General features: G+C 41.7%; 2 protein-coding genes across 4 annotated transcripts in view; one reads left to right on the top strand and one right to left on the bottom strand.

Annotated features, from left to right (window-relative positions):
* Positions 1 to 1,291, bottom strand: part of WASHC5 (WASH complex subunit 5) — a 72,857-nt gene extending 71,566 nt beyond the window's left edge. Inside the window, exon 1 of the mRNA XM_032253222.1 lies at positions 1,112 to 1,291. The gene's annotated coding sequence lies outside the window, so the exon portion shown is untranslated. The remainder of the gene's footprint in view (positions 1 to 1,111) is intronic.
* Positions 1,281 to 23,420, top strand: part of NSMCE2 (NSE2 (MMS21) homolog, SMC5-SMC6 complex SUMO ligase) — a 267,276-nt gene continuing 245,136 nt past the window's right edge. The window contains exons 1-3 of one of the 3 annotated variants that reach the window (XM_032253250.1): positions 1,327 to 1,457; positions 11,480 to 11,574; positions 11,753 to 11,923. In XM_032253250.1, the coding sequence (XP_032109141.1) occupies positions 11,767 to 11,923 (157 nt within the window). In that variant the 5' untranslated portion in view covers positions 1,327 to 1,457; positions 11,480 to 11,574; positions 11,753 to 11,766. Of the gene's footprint in view, positions 1,458 to 11,479; positions 11,575 to 11,750; positions 11,924 to 23,420 lie in introns of all 3 variants that reach the window. The other 2 variants (XM_032253245.1, XM_032253241.1) reach the window with 2 other exon arrangements.

A 23,420-nucleotide genomic window follows, 5' to 3' on the forward strand; every position in this document is an offset into this window, starting at 1 on the left:
CAGTTTTCTCAATACCATCGGCATCAAATGGAACCAGAGATCCCACTACATTTTCTTTTAAAAGTTAGAGTGCTGGTAACTTCATTTTTAAGAATTTGGCATGAAACTGTGATTTTCAGTTTGGGAGGTAATCCTAATCAAAAGACATGCTTTCGAGAATGAAGCATGCCATCATTACACCAATTACTCAGAGTACAGAACAATGTTTCTTAAGGAAATCCAACTGTCGTGGGAAAACACTGTTTACCCTATTCAGAGGATAAAAGGCAGTTCTTATTTTTAAGCCTTTCGCAAAACCTCAGTTCCATAAAGGAAGCACTAATCTCCATAAATCCATTATCACAAACAAAATATAATGGTTGTTGACCAAGATAAATGCAAGCTGCAAAAGTTTTCCAGAAAAGTTCTGAAATGAGGCTGATCCTGAAATCCTGGGAAAGGCAGATGTAGGACAATTAGGGAAGGTGTCCCTTGTTGTGCACAAAGACAGTAAGAAAAACTTCTCGCTCACTACCTCTTACTGATGTTTGAGGGAGTTCCACGCACTTGCAATCAGGAGACGCAGTTGCATGGCTCTGTGACTTTTTTCTTTTTCCTGTCCGATCATAGAGTAATCAGGACCCTGGGAACATTTTTTCCCCCCAAAATGAAAAGGATTTTGGCATGAGTCTGTCACAGGTGAAGGCATTAAGGCGCAGCAAACAGCAATGACTTGCTCAAACTCATAGCCCATGGCATAACTAGAATGCAAATCTGGGCCGTCAGACTGTAAAAGTCCTCACTAGCCTTTCAGTTTTCTCAATAGCAAATAGAGAAATAACGACGGTATCCACACAGCAGTGTTCCTGGAAACTTGGGAGGGTGAGATTCGGACCAAGCAGCGGAACGGCGCTTCCTAAAGCGAGGAAGGGGTGTGCAAAATGATTTCCCCCAAGCGGAGACGAAGAGCTGGACTGCAGCCCCCGCCCCAGAAGACCCCTAAGCCCTCCATCCCAAGTCTCCCATCCAGGCTGCACGCGACGCTGCAAGCCTCCCCGTGGCTAGCGCGGCCCAGCGGGGAGGGGAAGGGGGCAGTGCAAAAACGGGGCGCGCGCACTGCATCCCCACTCACCTGTCAACAGGGCCGCGCCAGCGGCGCACGCGCAGGGCAGGCGGTCGCGCGCGGAGTCCGCACCTGGGTCCCACCCCTCCCTCACGGTGACGGTCCTCTTCTATCCACAGTCCCCGACCAGGACCGGGTTCGAGTACCGCTTCCGTCCCCTGACGCCCAAGGCTGTCACATGACCGAAGCGGCGGGGAGCAGGGAGGGGCGTCATGTGATCACTCGCCGGCGACGGCTGATGACGCAAGAGCCCGCGCTCACTTTGCAGCGATAGGCGAAGGGGGATGAGGAAAGGAGGTGGGTCCAGGTGGGGGAAGTTGGTGTGGCACCAGACGGAGACAGCTCAGGCGGCCAGGTAGGGCAGAAGCGGGGGACAGTGTTGGGGAGGGTGGCGGGAGTTGTCCCCTCCCTCAGGGGCGCTCCACGGGGACCCAGAGCCGGGAGTCCGTCGACCTGGATTATGGTTGTGGCACTTCTCACTCCACAATAGTGAGTCTGGGACAGTTTACCCTCCTGTCCGAGACGCCATCTCCATTCTTTAGCCCCAGGTGTGGAGGATAGTGGCAAAACCACGGATTTTTGATCCAAATAGATCTGGTTTGAACTGACTTTAAAAGCAAGGCCACGGGCAGGTCATTTGAATAAACTCTCTGGACCTCTTTCCTCTTCGCTTATGTACATTGCACTGAGAATTGGCGAGAAGGAGAATGAAGTGCCGGGACACCGGTTTATGGCATTCTAGGTGACCTAGAATTGATGATGTCTGTTATTTTTGTAACTTGCCAAATCTTTATTGATCCCCCATTTTGTGTGAGAAACTGCTTTATATGCAATAGAATATATCAGGGTTCTAGTTTTAAGGAGTTCTCAGAATAAAGGAGCTGCAGACGTGAGCAAATAGCTGTGATGAGTTTCATAATAAGAGTATGTTGTGTGTATGTGCATGTGATATGGATAATGGTAGCATGGGGGAAGGAACAGGCGATTGTACAAGAGAAGGATTCAGACAGAGGGGTATATCCTTGCATGTTGAAAAAGGAGAGGCAGCTCTTGCTGACTTGTACCAGGCTCCCACGGATTTAAAGGAAGTCAGCATATTGTCTATAAATAACACGCAGAGAAAAAAACTCAGGAAATGCACAACCTTGTTCTAAACTTTCTTGGAGATCATAGGTACCGGGAAGAAAAGATCAGTGTTATTAGCTGGGGAGGCATCCAAGAGAGATTGATTTAAACCAGTTATTCTCACCTGACGCACTATTGACATTTTAGGCTAGATTCTTTTTTGCTGTGGGGCTGTGATGAGGTCTGTCCTGTGTATAGTAGGATTTTAAAGAGCATCTCTGGCCTCTGCTTACTAGATGCCAACCACAGTGTCTACAGATATTGCTAAATGTCCCTTGAGAGAAGGGTAAAAATCTTTCTTGGTTGAGAACCACTTAAACCAAGCGATGAAAGACGATGTCTTAGTCAATTTGGGCTTCTATAACAGAATGCCATAAACTAGGTAGCTTATGAACAACAGAAATTTATTTCTCGCAATTCTGGAGGCTGGAAAGTACAAGGTGCCAGCAGATTTGGTGTCTGGTGAGGGCCTGTTTCCTGGTTCATAGGTGGCTTCTGGCTGTGTCCTGACATGGTGGGATGGCAAAGCAGCTCTCTGGAGCATCTTTTAAAAGGGCACTAATTTTACTCGTGAAGGTGGGTTGGATCACCTCCCAAAAAAGCCCCAGCTCCTAATACTATCACCTTGGGAGTTAGGATTTCAACATACAAATTTTGGGTGACACAACATTAAGACTTTAGCAAATGGGTAAGGTGTGGGCAGATGGAAAACTGAAAAGAGGGCCAGGCATGGTGGTTCATGCCTGTAATCCCAGCACTTTGGGAGGCTGAGGTGAGCTAATCAAGACCAGCCTGGTCAACATAGCAAAACCCCGTCTCTACTAAAAATACAAAAAAAAAAATTAACCAGCATGTCCTGGTGCACACCTGTAATCCCAGCTACTTGAGAGGCAGAGGCAGGAGAATCCCTTGAACCCAGGAAGTGGAGGTTGTGGTGAGCTGAGATGAGGCCATTGCACTCCAGCTTGGGTGACAGAGCAAGACTGCCTGAAAAAAAAAAAAGAAAAGAAAATTGAAGAGAAGGTTTTCTCACAGTGGGAGCAGGATGAACAAAGTCCTTTTTTTCCTTTTTGGAGACAGCGTCTCACCGTTGCCCAGGCTAGAGTGCGGTAGCGTGATCATAGTTCACTGCAGCCTCGGACTCCTGGGCTCTAGGAGTTCTCTCACCTCAGCCTCCCAAGAAGTTAGGACAACAGGTACAGGTCACCATGTCTGTGTAAGTTTAAATATTTTTTTTGTAGAGATGGGGTCTCTCTGTGTTGCCCAGGCTGGTTTTGAACTCCTGCCCTCAAGCAATCTCCCTGCCTTGCCCTCTCAAAGTGCTGGGATTATAGGCATGAGCCATCATGCCCAGCCCGAACAAAGTCTGGAGCTAGGATTAAGACTGTTGGGTATGAATGGGAGAATGAAAAGAGATCTGTGCATTTGACTGAGGCAGACAGTTTATTCATTTTGACTATTTTCAGAGGACTAGCTGTGAAGCACAGCGAACATCTTTTAAGATAATTACTAACAAAGTAGAGTGACTGCCGAAGACTATAATTATATTAAAGAAAGTGCTGTTAGAGTCAGAGAAGGGAGTTGTCTTTGCCTTGTACTTAGCTGTATTTATTGGGAGAAAATGAGAAAAGTATGTCCATTCAATCTTTCTGCACCATCCATTGTCTTTGCTTCTCAATCCAACCTCAGTCTTAATCTTTTCCCTGCTCCAGAATTACAAAAGAGCAGAATCATTTTTTCCTTGGTCCTCTGCAAGAGTGAAGTTTCACTCAAGTAATGTGAGTTTTGCATTCAAGCAAATAGTGACAGCCACCGTTTGGTAGATACTTTCCATTTATACTGAATTGCATTAATCTTTGTAGATATTGCGTCTTTGTTCAGGCTACCATAACAGAATATCATAGATTGGATGGATTAAACAACAGCAATTTATTTCTTACAGTTCTGGAGGCCAGAAATTCAAGATCAGGTTGCCAGCATAGTTGAATTCTGGTGAGGACTTTCTTCTTGGCTTGTAGATGGCTGTCCTCTTTCTGTGTCTTCATGTGGTGGGGAGAGAGAGAGCGAGCAATCCCTGGCATCTCTTCCTTTTCTTTTCTTTTTTTTTTTCCAAGGCAGGGTCTCGCTCTGCTGCCCAGGCTGGAGTGCAGTGGCGTGATCATGGCTCACTGCGGCTTCAACCTCCTGGCTCAAGCAGTCCTATCACATCTCCTCCTAAGGAGCTATGACTACAGGCCCGCACCACCACACCGAGCTGACGTTTTATTTTCAGTAAAGACAGCGTTTCACTTTGTTGCCCAGGCTGGTCTTGAACTTCTGGGCTCAAGCCATCCCCACATTGGCCTCTCAAAATGCTGGGATTGTAGGCATGAGCCACCTTGTCCAGCCTAACTAACCAGATGTTACGTAATTAGTACACATGTGCCTAGTGCTTATCATATTGGACAGTGCAGACTGCAGAACATTTTCATCACAGAAAGTCCTATTGGACAGTGCTGCTCTAGTCAATTTAGACTTACACTAGAATCAAGACTTACTTGAAAACTGAATACTTTTGCCAAGCATGGTAGCTCACACCTGTAATCCTAGCACTTTGGGAGGCCGAGGCGGGTGGATCATTTGTGGTCAGGAGTTCAAGACCAGCCTGGCCAACATGGTAAAACCCCGTCTCTACTAAAAATACAAAAATTAGCTGGGTGTGGTGATGGGTGCCTGTAATCCCAGCTACTGGGGAGGCTGAGGCAGAAGAATTGCTTGAACCTGGGAGGCAGAGGTTGCAGTGAGCCAAGATCACACCATTGCCACTGCAACCTGAAGGACAAGAGCGAAACTCCATCTCAAAAAAAGAAAAGAAAAGAAAACTGAATACTTGAATTATATCATTTGGTCCTTGCAGGTATATGGTTTTTGATTAACAGATAGTCCTGTAACAGATAAACCCCACAAATCTAAATGGCTTTGCCCAGTTGAAGTTTCTTTCATGCATGGAGCCTTATAGGTGTGTAGTTTTCCTGCAAGCAGTGATATAGGGCCCTAGGCTCCTTCATCTAGTAATTCTCCATTGTCAGTATGTAGCTTTACTTAGGTCACTGTGTTTGTCTGCAACAAGCTATCAAATGGGAAAGTGTGGGTTTTCGCAAATGAGGCCTGGAAATGGCTCACATTTTATTGCCTGGGGTGCAGTCATGGGCCACATCTAACTTCAAGGAAGGCTGCAAAATGTGGTACATGTATAAGTATATGACTAGGTTGAAGAGGAAATGGGTTTGGTAGGCACCTAACCAGTATTTGTTACAAGTGTTTGGCCCTTAGCCTGCCCTGAGAAATAGTCTCAAGAAACAGTCCTGCGCGGTGGCTCAAGCCTGTAATCCCAGCATTTTGGGAGGCCAAGGCGGGTGGATCACGAGGTCAAGAGATCGAGACCATCCTGGTCAACATGGTGAAACCCCGTCTCTACTAAAAATACAAAAAATTAGCTGGGCATGGTGGTGTGTGCCTGTAATCCCAGCTACTCAGGAGGCTGAGGCAGGAGAATTGCCTGAACCCAGGAGGCGGAGGTTGCGGTGAGCCGAGATCGCGCTGTTGCACTCCAGCCTGGGTAACAAGAGCGAAACTCCGTCTCAAAAAAAAAAAAAAAAAAAAAAAAGAAACAGTCCTAGAAGTTTGTTGTTACATTTACTGTAAGAATATTTGTGAGGATTATTTTTTCAGTATAACTCATTATCTTATATATGATGATCCATACTTGCCATGATTGCCATGGAAAGCTTAATATTTTCTTGAGTTCCTAGGGTACTTTTTTCTTTATGGAAAAAGTAACTGTGACTTTTTGTTTTGATTTTTAGGAAGCTCACTGCCGAATGTGTATACAAGTATAGTACTGTGTAGAATTTTTTTTTTTTTCATACGGAGTCTCACTCTGTGATCTGAGCTCACTGCAACTGCTGCCACCCTGGTTCAAGCAATTCTCCTGCTTCAGCCCCCCGAGTAGCTGGGACTACAGGTGTGCACCATCACATCGCGTCTGGCTAATTTTTGTATTTTCAGTAGAAATAGGGTTTCACCATGTTGGCCAGGCTGGTCTTGAACTCCTGACCTCTAGTGATCCACTGCCTCAGGCTCCCAAAGTGCTGGGATTACAGGGGTGAGCCGCCACCCCTAGCCCCCTGTGTAGAATCGCAAAGTGTGTATGACTGCATTATAACTTTCTCATGTGCTTGGTTTGCCCTTAAATTTCTGAATTTTGATCCTGATTTTTCTGAATTTGGTTTTTTTTTTCATCTTTTTGTTTATGTTTATATTTATATTGCGTAAAATGTCTCAACTTGTTTGGTATAATAAAGTGAGATTGTAAACAAGCAGTCTCTTTCTCCAAAATGCAAATGTTTGAAAATCATCATTGGCATTCATTTCTATTTGTATTTTGTCTTTTTTGGTGTGAAATCGTAAAATCCCAGAAAAGAACACAACAAGAGCCCTTGTTTCATCACCCAGCTTTTAACATCTTTAACATTTTGCCATATTTGATTCAGGTCTTGATTTTTAAGATGAAGTTTTAAAAATACATTGAGCTCAAAGTCCCGTGATGACCCCTAGAGCCAAAGAATGAAATCAATTTATCGTCCCATTCCTTTGTCCCTGTGTGCCAGGCAAAGAGAACTCATCTCATAGTTTACTACCTGTCTTACTGCTTCCTTCGTCTGAATGGCTCTCCCTGATAATTTAGACCTTTCCAAATCCTCAATCCCTTTTATGGTTCAGCTTAAGTGCCTTCATTTCCATGAAGCCCATGTCTCCCCTGTTGTACCTATAATCCTTTCCTTTTTTGAACATCACAGTTTGGTGGGTTGTGTAATCGCTTTCTTTTTTCAACTCCATAGTACTTGGTTCATACTTTTAATATGGCACTTGTTCTCTGCCAAGCTTGTTTCGAGGGGTTGTGACAGAAAGGAGTTGCATTTATTCTGAAATATCAGATAGTTAAGGTTATATGAAATGTATGTTTTGTCTTGGTGAAAAGTAGAATCTGTGGTTTGAAAAGCATGTTTGCATTGTATTGTAGAAAGCTTTGGATACTGTGCTAATTATGTTGAATTTTATTATGTAGGCAGCAGGGAGTTAAGACCAATCCTTCCTACTTTTTTCCGTCTTTCTTACTGGCATTTCTGTCTTATTAGCAAGCTCAAAGACCTTAAGGTAGAAGCATGCCTGGGTTATTGAAGGACTAGCAATGATCAGATAATGTAGAACAATGGTGTTCAAAGTGCAGTTCTTGGGTCAGCAAAATCTACATTACCTGGAAATTTGTTAGAAATGCAGATTCTTAGGTCCCCTCCCAGACATACTGAATCAGAAATTCTGAGGGTGAGGTCCAGAAATCAGTGTTTTAATGGCCCCATGAGGTGATTCTAATACGCTGACACTGCATGTCTCCTAGATATATCAGAGTTAGAATTACATAGAGGACTTGTTGAAACATAGATTGTTGGGGCCTGAGAATTTGCAATTCTAACAAGTTTATAGGTGATACTGGTGACGATTGGTCAGGAAACATTTGGGGAACGACTGTTGTTGGTTATTATGAAGCTGTTTGGCCACTGCTCCTGGTGAGTCAGGAAATCCTTAGGAGTTTTTGAGCAGAGAAGTCACATGATCTTATGTACATTTTCAAAGGTTTACTCTGGCTGCTGTGTTGAGAATTGGGTGGAAGAGGCAAGACAGAGAGCAGAGAGACCAGGTAGGAGGTTGTTGGAGTAATTCAGGCAGGAGATGATGGTTTGAATCACAGTGGTATCAGTAGAATTGGTGAGAGGGGTTGGATTCTGGAGACATTTTGACTGCAGAGATGGCAAAATTGGTGATGAGTTTGGTACAGGATATGAGGGGAGGAGGAGAAGGATCAAGTGTGTACCAAAATTTTTGGTCCAAGAAATGGAAGGATGGAGTTGCTATTTAGAAAGATGGGGCAGGTTGCAAAAGGAATAGGTTTGGGAGAGAGATAAGGCAGGAGAGAAGGAACATGGGCCTTCTGTGTTGGACATTTTAAGTTCTGGAGTGATCTTGCCAATGGTATTTAGATGGAATGGGCCTAGCCTGGAACACTAGGTGGATGGGAGAGGATGGAAAAGAGAGATCAGAGCACTGAACCCTGGGCATGCCACCTGTACTACGGTTTTGGAGAGATGCGCTGTTTTAGGTGCTGGGGATACACAGACAGTATTCTACTCATTCCTTCTTTCAGCAAGCCTTTGTTGAATGGCCACTATGTGGCATGCATAGTAGGTGCATGGAATACAGTAGTGAACAAAACAGAAAAAGTCTGAAAGTATGTAATTTTAAGGAACTTACAGTGTAATTGGGGACTAGAGACTGTAAACCTAATAAATAAAAGAATGTTGTGTGGCAGTACCTACCTTGAGGAAAGATAAAGGAGAAGCAGAAGGTTGGGAATGCCTGGGGGTGGAGATTGGGAGGACTTGCGTGGTATATCAGATGGCCAGGGAAGGCCTTACTGATGAGGTGATACTCCAAGGGAGACCTTAGGGAGGTCAGGGAATTGACCTAGTAGATATCTAGGGGACAAGTATCCTGGCAGAGGGAACCAGGAAGGGATAGCCCTGAGGCAGGGCTGTATTTGATTTGGGGATAGAAGGAGAAGAATTCTGAATTTTGGATTCTGACTCCTGGGGCCCTCCAGCATTCGGAGCTCTAGGAGATGGAGAGGAACTAGTAAAGGAGAATGAGAACAAGAACAAGGGAGGCAGGTGCAGAAGGAAGGGAGTGCATCAGGAAGGGAGTGATTAACTATGTTGCATACTGCTGGCTGATAGGTCAGAGGGGATAAGGGCTGAGCATTGATAATGAATTTAACATTAGGTCTTGTCAAGTGACCTTGACAAGAGCAGTTGCAGTGAAGTGGTAGAGATGGAAACCTAGTGGGAGTAGGTTCAAGAGAGAATGGAAGGAGAGGATGTGGAGACAAATGTAGACAAACCTACAGAGGAGTTTTGCTCTAAGGCTGAGTGGAGAAGTGGGGCTGGTAACCAGAGGGGTAGGTGGGAGGAAAGTCGGAGGATGTTTTTGAGGTGGGAGAAGTAACCGTGTATTTGCTGAAGGGAATGATTCAGTGGAGAGGGAAAACGTAATGGTGCAGGAGAGCAGGGAGACTTGCTGGGAGAATGACTTGGAGTAGGGAGGGAGAGCTGGGATCTGGTAGGTAACTGGAGTAGAGGTGGCCTTATCTAGGAGCAACAGTTTATTTATTTTAACAGGACAGAAGGCAGAGTGTATGAGAAGTGATGCTGATAGGTGGGGAGGTAAGCAGTGGGAGCTTGCGAAATCTTTTTTCTGACAGCTCTGTTTCCTCAGGAAATTAGGAAACAAGATCTTTCAGTGAGAGTGAGGGTGGAGGAGGAGGTGTTGGAAGTTTGTAGTGAGTGGAGTTGTAAAGGAGCATAACAGAATCAGGAAAAGTCACGTATTGTCTTGAGTTACGTACTCTGCAACGATTTGTGCTGTTCATTCCTACCTGCCTTTTCCTTTGCCTAAATGCCCTTCTCCATTACCCTTCCATTTGTTAAACTTCGTCCTTTATCCTTTAAGCTCAGTTCTATGTTGCCTTCTCTGATCCGGTCAGGCAAAGTTGAGTATTTTCTTATCTGTGCCTCAGTTTTACAGTAAGTCTCATGTTGCTTTAATTATTGAGTTTGTTTTATGTCTGTCTCTCCTGCTCAGTGGCGAACCCCTGAGAGTAAAGGCTGATTTTTTTTTTTTTTTTTTTGAGACTGAGTCTCACTAAGTCACCCAGGCTGAAGTGCAGTGGTGCAGTCTCAGCTCACTGCAACCTCTGCCTCCCGGGTTCAAATGATTCTCCTCCCCAGCCTCCTGAGTAGATGGGATTACAGGCACTGCCACCATGCCCTCCTAATTTTTGTATTTTTAGTAGAGACAGGGTTTCGCCATGTTGGCCACGCTGGTCTCAAACTCCAGACCTCAGGTGATCGTCCTACCTCGGCCTCCTAAAGTGCTGGGATTGCAGGTGTGTGAACCACTGTGCCTGGCCAGAGGCTGAACATCTTTAGTGCCTAGGATAGTCCCTGGCTCATGGTAGGTTTTCATCAAATTAGAATAACAAAATGATGCTTTAAAAGGAAAGGCTTTCTCATCTTGAAAACTGTGATATTCTCATGATAAAGGAAGTGCCTGGCACTTAAGATGATACTAAATATTTGAATTGACAGTGAGTTGAACTGTGGATGTTTGCGGTAAACAAACACTTCAAATTAGAAATCTTATGTATCTCTGTATCTTATGTGTCTCTATGCCCTTCTCTTTTCATATTCTGTGTATTTTTGAATGGGTCTCGTGATTGACATGGTAGGTACTCAATACTTATGAGTGAAATGAATGAATGAACCTAATTAAAAAGGACTAATAACAGAGAAACTACAGCAGTAGTTCAGCTGTGAGAAGAAGGTGATAGCAATGATGAGGATGAAAATGCCAGAGACACTGAACAGTTCCCCACTTAGGTAGGGCAGAAGGGAAGGTTCTAATGCTAATTAATTGTGTACTGTGTGCTATACTATACCATGATTATTCCTTCCCATTTTAAAGATGGTAAACCTGAGATTCAGAGATGGTTAGCAGTTTTCATGTTATGTCTGTCTGATTCCATGAAAATATCCCTTTTCCTGCTGCCATACAGCCTTGATAATAGCCCTCGCATCCCTTTACAGCTATTAATTCTCCCCACTTTTCTGGTTGGCTTCAGTGGATTGAATTTCAAATGGCCTCTGAATTAAGCAAAGATGTCCTTTTGTAGGCAGCTTTACATTGCTTTACTAAGCTTAAAGAAACTGTGGTTGAAGATAGAGATTAGGAAGTGTTAAATATGAAGGTAATAACTGAAACTGTTACAGTGGATGTGCTGCCAGAAGACACGTATGTAGAGAAATTCTGCTTTTACTGACTCTGGGATCTCACCAAGTCTATTAATCTGTTCGAAGCCAGAAGAACTGGCAGGAATATAGATTTTCTCTCTTTTTTTTTTTTTTTTACAGTTTGCAGAATTCAATACACATATATGTTGGATAGTTTAACAATTATGGGTTTTCAAAATAGTTTACTAATAAACTATTTTATTAGTATTTTTTTCCCTTTGGAAAATTGCATCATATGAGTGGTATACTTTTTCTAACCCGTTTATCTTTTTGGCCTTTAAGAATGGTGCTGTTGTTGACTTCTTCACAGAATCAGGCTCTCTTTTAGAAGAGGGTAATATTCCTCCAAAAACTAGGATACTTACCTTCCACATATATTGAGTCCAGCTGTGTTTGGTGGCCCAGGTGGGTGGCACAATGATTTGGTGTCTTTTCTACAGGCTATCCCTAATGGGATATTTGTGGGATACGTTTATGGGATATTGGATACATTTGTATGAATGTTTACAGCAGTTTTATGAATATTTTCCTACGCAGTTATTATTCTGACTTACGAATCTTGTTTTATTGTTTGAAAATATAGGTAATAATTTCAAGATGCCAGGACGTTCCAGTTCAAATTCGGGTTCAACTGGTTTCATCTCCTTCAGTGGTGTAGAGTCTGCTCTCTCCTCCTTGAAAAACTTCCAAGCCTGTATCAACTCTGGTATGGACACAGCTTCTAGTGTTGCTTTGGATCTTGTGGAAACTCAGAGTAAGTAAAATTAACACTTCTTTTGTGCCTACTTTGAGATAACACCGTGTGGTGGTATCACTCTGGGGGTACCTTTTGTGTATCCTTGGGGGAATGATTTAACCCGTTTAGGCATCTGTTTTCTCATCTTGTTCTACATACTGCAGCAGGGCACTGAGGGTGAAATGAGATTGATTCATTCATGTGTGTTCAGTTAAGTTCTGCTATAAACTGCACTAGAAATTTATGGACAAAGATATGAAGATCCTGACCTCAAGGAGCATACAATCTAAAGTATATGACATTTGTGAACTGTAAGGTATATAAATTTATTATGATATTGTTATTTTCCAGTAGTTTTTACTTTGTTCATACTTGATTACCCAGTAGCTAGACTAAGCTTATGCTAGGGATACCAGCAAAGGAAGGCCTCAACAAAAACGAGAAAAGTTCAACTTAAATGAATTTTACCTACATTTGTCCAATCAAGAAGATCTAGAAAGATGTTATTTGCAGGCTGGGCAGCATGGCTCGTGCCTGTAATCCCACCAATTTGGGAGGCTGAGGTGGGCAGATCACGAGGTCGGGAGTTCGAGACCAGTCTGGCCAACATGATGACACCCCATCACTGATAAAAATACAGAAAATTAGCTGGGTGTAGTGGCAGGTGCCTGTAATCCCAGCTACTTGGGAGGCTGAGGCAGGGGAATTGCTTGAACCCAGGAGGTGGAGCTTGCAGTGAGCTGAGATTGCGCCACTGCACTCCAGCCTGGGCAACAGAGCAAGCCAAAACCCACCAAAAAAAAAAAAAAAAAAAAAAAGATGTTATTTGCTTTCTTTGAAGTAGAATCGTTATTTTATTTTACATATGGAGCCAGAGGAGCAGCATAATCCTTTTTTTTTGTTTTTAACGGCATAAGTTTTGAGCAATTTGTGACATGCCTTGGAGTGATTGTCTTTGTTTGGCCTGTCTGATGTTGTTTGAGTTTTATACATCTGTCAACTTACAGTTTTTGAATCAAATTTGGAAAGAATTCTGCTACTATTTCTTCAAATATATTTTTTTATTCCTCCGCTCTCTTCTGTGTCACTCACACTTCATGCATGTTAGATGGGTTGGTATTGTCCCGTAAATCAGTGAGACGTGATAGTCTTTTCCCAGTCTTTTTACTCTTTAACTTCAATTTGCATAATTTCTATTGCTAAGTTCATTCATCTTGTCTACCGCAGTGTCTAATCTGATAATTCCATTTAGTGAATTTAAAAATTTCAGATATTATATTTTTAATTGTTGAAGACATTAGAAAGAATTAAGTAGAATCTTTTTTTTAGTTTTCCGTTTCTTCTTCATTGTGTCCATGTTTTCCTCTACATTCTTGAGTATATGGAGCATGTTTATAATAGCTATTTTAATATCCTTGAATTTTAATTCTGTCATCTCTGTGTGTATTATGTTGTTGAGTGTTTGGATTTTGTTTGTGTGTGTGTGTGTGTGTGTGTGTGTGTGAGAGAGAGAGAGAGAGAGAGAGAGAGAGAGAGAGAGAGAGAGATGGAGTTTCACTCATGTTGCCCAGGCTGGAGTGCAATGATGCGATCTTGGCTCACCACAACCTCTGCCTCCCAAGTTCAAGCGATTCTCCTGCCTCAGCCTCCCAAGTGGCTGGGATTACAGGCATGCACCACCACGTCCAGCTAATTTTGTATTTTTAGTAGAGATGGGGGTTTCTCCATTTGGCCAGGCTGGTCTCGAACTCCTGACCTCAGGTGCTCTGCCTGCCTTGGCCTCCCAAAGTGCTGGGATTACAGGCATGAGCCATTGTGCCCAGCCTATTGTCTTCTTCTAAACAGTGTTGGAGTTTGTTTTGGTGGGCAGCTGAGTGATTGTGGATTAGGCCGATCCTTTCCAGGCTTGTTGTTAAACTTTGTTAGGGCAAGTCTAGTGTAGCCTTTATGTTAGGGCTAATTTAGCCTTGTTGCAGTGCATGGCCCTTCTGGAGTCTCTGTTGATTTCCCCGAGGGTTCAGTGAGATAGCTCTACTCTGGCTGGATGGAATTTCAATGTCTCCCGGTCCTAGGTTCTATGTGACTGAACATCTCCCAATTCTGGTAGTTTTTCACTTTATAGCTGTCAGCAGTTGTTCTTCAGCACGTTAGGATTCAGCATCAGATTCAAGAGGACCCCAGTCCAGATTCCTGGAGCTCTTTATCTGCGTAGCTCCCTCTCAGTGCCTTCTCTTACAGACCCCTGCAGGTTGCCTCAGCCTCCCTGAACTCCAGCCTCTGTCTCCTCAATTCTTCAAGACTGCTGTGCTGGGCCAGGCATGGTGGCTCAAGCATGTAATCCCAGTACTTTGGGAGGCTGAGGCAGGAGGATCACCTGAGGTCAGGAGTTCGAGGCCAACATGGTAAAACCCTGTCTCCACTAAAATACAAAAATTAGCCAGGCATGGTGGTGTACGCCAGTAGTCCCAGCTACTCAGGAGGCTGAGGCAGGAGAATCTCTTGAACCTGGGAGACAGAGGTTGCAATGAGCCAAGATTATGCTACTGCACTCCAGCCTAGGCAACAGAGCAAGACTCTGTCTCAAAAAAAAAAAAAAAAAGATTCCCTTGGATTTCTCCTCCCTTGTGAAGGGAAAAAGGCATTGCAAGACTTTCCCAGTTTTCCCTTCTTGCAGTAGTTGCAGTCCTGTCCTGCCTTTGTCCCACTGTCTAAGGCTGCTGTTTCATATATTTTGTTTGGTTTTCAGTCACTCATGGCAGGAGGACCAGTTCCTACAGTTATTCATTTATGGCTGACAGCAGGTATCACCCATAATCTTTTTAGTGGGTGGCCTCCAAATGTCTTAACCCTACCTAGTTTTGGAGTATAATTTTGGTGATGATAGATAATTTGGCTCTGATAGGTAGGCTTGGATAAAAGTCACAATAAAATCTTAAACCATAAGAGAGCAGACTGGAACATAACCCCCTTGGGAGATTGTATCAGTTTTTTTCAGGATTCTCTTTGAAGATTCCTGAGAGTTTTAGCTGCAGAATTTTTTTTTTCTCTAAGTTTTGTTTGTTTTAAATAAGAAGAATTTTTTGGTGTAAAAGTGCAACATAGCTTGTGCAATTTAAAATGAATATAAATATCATTTTTGAAAGGTGCATGCTCTAAAGCAGAAGTTGGTGAAGTTTTTCTATAAAGGGCCAGATAATAAATATTTTCAGCTCTGTGGGCCATATGGTTTCTGTCACAACCTGCTGTTGTAGTGCAAAAGCCACCATAGACAGTACCTAAATGAATGGGCATAGCTGTGGTCTTATAAAACTTGATTTACAAAAATGGGCAGTGGGCCAGATTTGGCTCACAGGCTTTAGTTTGTCAACCCCTGCTTTAGTGCCACAGTTTGTCATTAAGCAACTTTTAAAAGAAAGATTTATTTTTGTTATTTGGATTAATTTTACAGCAAATACTTGGTTTCACATTTACCAAAAAAAGTTAAAAATTTGAGGCTGCGTGCAGTGGCTCACGCCTGTAATCCCAGCACTTTGGGAGGTCAAGGTGGGTGGAACATGAGGTCAAGAGATCGAGACCAACCTGGCCAACATGGTGAAACCCTGTCTCTACTGAAAAATACAAAAATTAGCTGGGTGTGGTGGCATGTGCCTGTAGTCCTAGCTACTTGGGAGGCTGAGGCAGGAGAATTGCCTGAACCTGGTAGACGGAGGTTGGAGTGAGCCGAGATTGCGCCACTGCACTCCAGCCTGGCGCCTGGTGACAGAGCAAGACTCTGTCTCAAAAAAAAGAAGAAAAAAAAAAAAGGAAAAATTTGAGCAAATTATATGGGAAAAAGTGAACTAAAGAACTTGGACAGATACAGAGTCACCAGGAGCCTAGAATACTGATGAACTCAATACATATATGGATACATGCGCACATTCCCACGCGTGCGTGCTCACACACACACACACACACACACACTTTAATGCCAAGAGTTGGAATAACAAGGTAGTCAACATAAATTACCCAGTGACTATTCTGCATATGGTTCAGCTTTAGGTTTTAAAGAGAACATAAACAAGTATTAAGTAATTCCTCCCTTCATAGAGTTTACCATCTTAGTGGGAAGACAAGCACATATTAAAATACCAGAACAATAAGAAAACAGAAAAGATGTTATAAAGCCGCAAGTAATTAATATCCCTGCTGATCTTATCAGAAAAGACATACACTCTCAAATTTATAATGGTGAACACAAATTTTTCAAAGTTCTAATTTTTTCTTTAAAACTTTCGTTTTGGCCAGGTGTGATAGCCCACGCTTGTAATCTTAGCAATTTAGGAAGCTGAGGCAGTTGGATCACCTCAGGTTAGGAGTTTGAATTCAGCCTGGCCAACATGACAAAAACCCATCTCTACTAAAAATACAAAAAATTAACTGGGCGTGGTGGCAGATGCCTGTAATCCCAGCTACTCAGGAAGCTGAGACAGGAGAATCGCTTGAACCTGGGGGGCAGAGGTTGCAATGAGCTGAGATCATGCCACTGCGTTCTAGCTTGGGTGAAAGAGTAAAATTCTGTCTCAAAAAAAAAAAAAGAAAAAACTTTCATTGTGTCATTAGCAACAAATTCTGTTAGGTGTGTCTTGGAAATTACAGATGCACAGGCCCACTTTCTTCATTTTTAAGAAAATATCTTTCAGATATCCAAACCTGAATAACCATAGTTTATCTGTGAATTGTTCTAAATTGTACTGTTTTATCAAGGTTATTCCTAAATGAAACTAGCATTTGCTTTACTATGAGTGTGTGGTGAAGAAGAATACAGTGATCTATGAGAGTACAACAGCTCGGTGCCACTGGTCTGATTTTTGCTAAGGCACCAGCATTTTTTTCCACAATTGATTTTGCACCATCAGTACAAATGTTCAACACAGTTGAAAAGGAAAAGCAAACAAACCAACCCAGACAAATAGCATCTTAAAATTATGATGAAAATAGGCCAGGCATGGTCACTCACACCGGTAATCCCAGCACTGTAGGAGACCAAAGTGAGCAGATTGCTTGAGCTCAGGAGCTTGACACTAGCCTAGGGCAACACAGCAAACCATACAAAAATTAGCCAGGAATGGTGGTGCGTGCCTGTAGTCCCAGCTACTCAGAAGTCTGAGATGAGAGGATAGTTTAAGTCCAGGCAGCAGGGGTTGCAATGAGCTGAGCTGAGATCACACCGCTGCACTCCAGCCTGGGCAATGGAGCCAGACCCTGTCTAAACAAAAACAACAAAAATTATAATTAAAATAGTTTCTACTCACAGACCCCCTGAAAGGGCTAAGACCACACTGAGAACCACTGGCTAATGAAACTGAGTTTGACTGCTGAGGAGTAGGAGGCAGATGACAGGAGAAATACTCTGCAGAGAGAAAGCCTAGGGCAACCACTCCCACTGGGGTAATTCAGCGAGAGCTTGTTAGGGGAGCAGTGTTAAAGTGATACCAGACTGAGGTGCTGTCGGAGGACCTGGAGAGTAGGAAACTACTGGAGAGTAGGAAAGCACCGGGTGTTTAAAGAAATTGGAAGGTAGCTCAGCCTGTAACAGTAGATGAAAGACTTGTCCAAGGCAGCCAGCACTAAGGCAGCCAGTATCAGTACTTAAGTGCAAGCTTGATATTGGGTCCAGTCCTAACTCTGTCATGAGTTCTGTAACTTTGAATAAGATACCTAGCTCCTTTCAGCTTCCAATTTCTTATCTGTTAAATAGGATTAAAATGCCAGCTTCATAAGATCATTGGGATTAAATGAGATAATATATGCTAAGTGCAGTTAGCCGCAGTGTTAATTCAACAGCTATCATATATGATAACCAGCAATTAGTAAAATTTGAGGGTCGGTACTTAGAAAGGCCTGTGATCTGAAGAGGTTAACAAAGATGGATGAGTTTGGAAGTCTGTTTAAGACCGAGTCCAGCTAAGTCACTAATTCATCAGACATGTTAATCAAAACTACAAAGACAAATAAAGGTGTCTTCCTTTGAGCTGTTTACAGTCTAGCTAGGAAATAAGACATATATATGTTATTCAGTCATTAAGTGAGCATTGGTTGCCTATAATATGACACTTTGCCAAGGAGTTTGAACCTTAGCATTGGAAGGCTTAAAGTAGAAAAAGAATATAGAAAGATCCAGTTTTAGAAAGATAAACCCCATGGCAGTACTGAAGAAGAGGGGGAGACTTCAGGTGGCCAAAGAGGAGATTATGTCAGTAGCTCAAGTGAAAAAATAACTTTGACTGTGGTATTACAACTAAGATAAAAAGGATTTGATTTGTGTGCTTTGTATCTTATACCCTCATTGTAACACAGGCATAATAGTGTGGTAGATGATTGCTTGGATTCCTATCCCAGTGCCCTCACTTATCTTTGTGACCTTGGGCAAATTCTCTACCCTCCATTTGCCTCGGGTTTCTCACTTATAAAAGGCATTATTGTGGGGATTAGTGAGATCATATTTTACAAATTACCTAGAATAGTACTAAGTGCTCAGTAAATGTTAGTTGTTATTAGAAATTTGGTGTGCATTTGAGTTTGAGTTGACGGGTGTGTTGGACAACAGTGAATGGATTGGGAGAAGTTCAAGTGCAGAAGAGCAAGTGGGAATTCCATGGATTATCTCAGAACCAAAATACTCTGTTTTCCTTAGTCTTATGAGATTGTTGACTTTTTTTGGGTTGCTGATTTCATCTCAAGTCAGAGTGAACTTTGATAAACCAGATGATAATGATCACATAGGTATCATTTTCTCACTTTGCCCTAAAATTTTCTTGCTGTTGTATTATCAAGTGATTGATAAAGGAGATTCTTGCTCCCAAGAACTTGGGATGTGTTTTATTTTCTTATTGGTTGCAGATTCCTAATTCCTATACCAGGTGTTTGTCCCTGTTCAACTTTCTTGCTTATTCGAAATGATCACCCTTGCCTGTGTTACGTTAGAATGTATGGTGTCTAGGCATTTAGGTTCAACAGTACCATGTTTATTCATTTTTCTCTAAATTTGTTGATATTCTGGTATTACCATCTTTATTTGACCTAACTGAGAAATGAGATTTATTACATTAGGAGATATTTTTTAGACTACTGAAGCTATTTTTTCAGGTTTTTGAGTTTATTATGTAGTTTTCTGCTATGTTAAGCAGAATATACTGACCTAATTAACCATAATTATTTTTAAACCATCTTTAATCAGTGTTAATAAGTTCTTTAGGTTTAGTTAAGCAAATTTGAGGAATGTCCCTTCTCTAAAATGTTAATGTACCTCAAGGATATAAACTATATCTTTGTAGTTTTCAAAGATGTGTCTTCTCCTTATGCCTCTCTGCCAGGGCAAGTCTGTGGATGGGCTTCAGAGGTTTGGTTAATGCTCTGCAATTCCACAAAACTGTATGTGCATGAGAATTAAAAGTTCTAGCAGATTCTTGCTAAAATTTGATAGGAACATTTAGAAGTAAAGGATTAAAATTTTCTCTTTGTATTGCTTTTCTTTCTGTGACTTTGGAGCTATAGGACAGAAAGATTATAGTTACTATGGTCAGGCAGTTAATTGGATATTTGTTGAGCTATGCCAAAGTATGGTGAGGATGATGAATTTGTCACATACTTACTGGTACTCTTTTTACATGTGATATCTCATTTGATCCTAACATTAATCCTGTGAAGTAGGGACTGTTGCTGTCCTCTTTACATATGAGAAAAATTGAGGCTTAGTGAAGTTACATGCTCTTTTTAAGGTCACAAAGTTAGTAAGTGTTTGAGTAGGGATTTGATTATAAGCAGTCTGACTTCATAGTTTCTGCCCTTCACCATTACACTTTATAAAAAATGTATTGTGCCAGTGTCATGACCTGTGCAGTCAAATAACATTTAGCCATGTTTTGCTTAGATAATTTAGGTTGTTTTTTTGAGGACAATATTGTCTGATTTTTTTTTTAATACCCAATGAGGTTGCATGCATTTTCTGAAACATCCTGTCATGGAGGTCGTGTGTGGTCATGGGGGGAAGGAACTGGGACCTCTCAGGGCCTTTGTAGTGACCCTAGCCTGTCTACTTTCAGTTGCTGTAATGGCAGGAAAAAACTCCTTTCTGGCTAAGCAATAGCTGTCATGTTTGCTCTTCCTTGCGTCTAGCTACAGTCCTGACTCATGGAAGTGATACAACAAATGGACTGACAGTCTGGTCTTACATGTATCTACAATTTGTGTTCTGGCTAAGAATCATCACCTTTTTCAATCTAGTTCCTTTTTTTCTTGCCTTAGTCCCCACCAAGCCAAAAAAAACAAAGTTTTCACTGTGTGACAGTTACTTCAGAGTTCATGATGAGTAAAAAACAACCAGCAAAGTGAAAAATTACATGATCAGGGACATTTACTGCCCTCATGAATAACTGACCGTTCACATTTGCAAATGTTAAGCATTTCCTTGAGAGAAAGATTTGAATCCGGGTTCTTTGGCGTTAAGATTCTAGTTTACTCCTGAATAAGACATTCTTAAATCTAGAAATTTAAGTATGGGTGGAAAAAAAAAACCTCCCAGAAAATTGTGATTATATATAACCCTATCACTCATCACCTTATTTTATGAAAAAGGCATAAGCATTTTGCTTAAATCTTTTATGTTCAAAATGTTTTAAGGCCAGTTGCAGTGGCTCATGCCTGTAATCCCAGCACTTTGGGAGGCTGAGGTGAGCAGATCACTTGGGATTAGGAGTTCGAGGTCAGCCTGGCCAACATGGTGAAACCCCATCTCTATCAAAAATACAAAAATTAGCTGGGCGTGGTAGTGTGTGCCCGTAATCCTAGCTACTCGGGAGGCTGAGGCATAAGAATGGCTTGAACCCAGGAGGCAGAGGTTGCAGTGAGCTGAGGTCATGCCGCTGTACTGCAACCTAGGCAATAGAGCGAGATTCTGTCTCAAGGAAAAATAATGTTTTGAAAATTACTTGATAATTTAATATGCCAATGCAAAATACAACCAACCTGATATTTTCAGGGTTTGTTTTTTTAGGAAGACTCACAATCTGGATTTTTCACTATGTTGTGATATATTTCTTCATTATAGCACTACTTTTTGTTATTAGGAGTCTAGTTAAGTCAGGGAGGTTTCTTTTTGACCTTGTTCCTGTCCTTTATTTCAGAGTTATTGAATAGAAGCCATAACTAGAAGTAGGTGATTTCTAGTGGAGGGTGGTGGCCACAATGACACTAAAAATAACAACCCTAAGAAGCCAATGTTCGCATTCTTACACAGCGCTTTTAACTGGAGCCAATTATACAAGCAAAATAGCATTATAACTTAAATAAGTGACGACTATTAAACATATATACTTAATTATGCTATATGTAGTACTAAAAGTCAAAGGCAATGCCTACACGAGGATGTAGAGAAAAAGGAAACCCTTATGTATTGTTGCTGGGAATGTAAATCAGTAGTCATTATGGAAAACAGCATGGAGATTCCTTTAAAAATTAAAAATAGAACTACTGTATGATCTGCCAATCCCAGTAATGGGTATACATCCAAAGGAAATAAAATCAGTATGTCAAAGAGATGTCTGCCTTCTCATATTCACTGCAACATTATTCACAGTAGCCAAGATATGGAAGCAAACCTGAGTGTCTATCGGTGGATGAATGGATAAAGAAAATTGTGTTGTGTACACACAGTGGGTATTATTCAGCCTTGAAAAAGGATGAAATACTGTCATTTGCAATAACATAGGGGAACCTAGAGGCTGTTATGCTAAGCAAAATAAGCCAGCCACAGAAAGATAAATACAATAAATCACTTGTATATGGAATCTAAAAAAGTTGAACTCATAGAAGCAGAGAGTAGATTGATGGTTATGGGGATGGGGAGGGTGGGAGGACTGGGGAAATGTAGGTCAAAGGAAACAGAATTACCGTTAGGAGGAAAGAGCTCAAAAGATCTATTGTACAATATGGTAACTATAGTTAATAACTTATATACTTGAAAATTGCTAAGAGAGTAGATTTTAAGTGTTTTCACTGCTAATAACTGGTAAGTATGTGAAGTCATGTTAATTAGCTTGATTTAGCCATTCCATAGCTTTTACATATTTAAAAATATATGTATACCATAAATCTATTTATGTCAAAAATAAATTGTAAAGTGAAGATTTATATATTAGCAAAAAAATAAGGGGGGGTGAGTGAATGCCTACAGAATATGAAAAATCTAGCTTTTGAAAACTCAGTTCGTTTTTGCTGATACCTTTCTGTTTCTTAGGACTGTGTTTATGTGTTCATTTTAGTGGTAACATTGTAGACTTTATAGTTAAGTGAAGAACTGTTGTAGTGGCTCACACCTGTAATCCCAGTACCTTGGGAGGCCAAGGCAGGAGGATCTCTTGAAGCCAGGAGCTTGAGACCACCCTGCACAGGATGGTGAGACCTCATCTGTATAGAACTTTTTTAAATGAGTCAGGTATGGTGGCATGCACCTTTAGTCCCAGCTACTCCAGAGGCTGAGTTAGGAGGAGCCCAGGAGTTCAAGGCTGCATCAAGATATGATTATACCACTACACTTGGGCCTGGGCGACAGAGAAAGACGCTGTCTCTAAAAATTAATTAAATAAAAATATATAGTTAAATGGGTAAAAAAAAAAAAAAAAAACACCTTATGAGAAATATATTTCTGGAGGAGGAGATTAAAGTGTGCTAATAAAAAGAATCGCAAGGAAAATTTTCACAATGACGTTGATTAGAACCAGCACACAATAAAGTATAAACCAACCTTCCAACATCAGTTTAGGCCTGCAAAAAGATTAATAAAATTCATAAAATTCATAATTTGTTCCCCCGTCATCCTCTCCTGTCTCATTAGCAGTATCCACCATGTTCATACTGAAAATCTGTTAATACCATCTTGATTCTGCAAGGGACCTTAGTGGTTAGGTAATCTCTTATGCATGCTGTTACCCACTGGTTGTTCAGGGAACGGGAGCTTTTCAGAATGAGTGAGGTTTAGCAGATTCTAGGATTGGGCAGAGGGTAGAGGCGTGGTATGACAACTACTCATGTGATTTGCATAGGGTTCTCCTCCCTTTGGTTGTGAACAAAATAAGTAAATTCCCAGTTAATAAGATTAAATCTAATTAGATTTAGACTTGTTTTTAGATTGTATGCTCCAGAAGTTACCTATAAGCACATGATCTTCTGAAAACCAGAACATAAATATTTTGCCTGGTGTGTCCAGGCCCTTGAAATTTAGAATTGCAACATGTCCTTCATCCCACTCCTTTCAGAATCTCTTACCCACTTCTCTGCTTTATTTTTCTCTTGACTATTTAATACTCACCACTGCCTCACTTTCTAACCTACTGTCTAATTGCTTTCTTAATGTTACTTAGTGTCTGCCTGCCCTGAAAGTACGGTCTGTGACAGCAGGGGTTTTTGTCAGATGCCCCTACCCACTGCTATTGCCTATAGGTATGTGGTACACAGTACGCACTCAATAAATGAATGA

The sequence above is a fragment of the Sapajus apella genome, unplaced genomic scaffold (genome assembly GCF_009761245.1).
Source record: "Sapajus apella isolate SASKATOON/1434 unplaced genomic scaffold, GSC_monkey_1.0 scaffold3, whole genome shotgun sequence".
In the NCBI taxonomy this organism is placed as follows: Eukaryota; Metazoa; Chordata; class Mammalia; order Primates; family Cebidae; genus Sapajus; species Sapajus apella.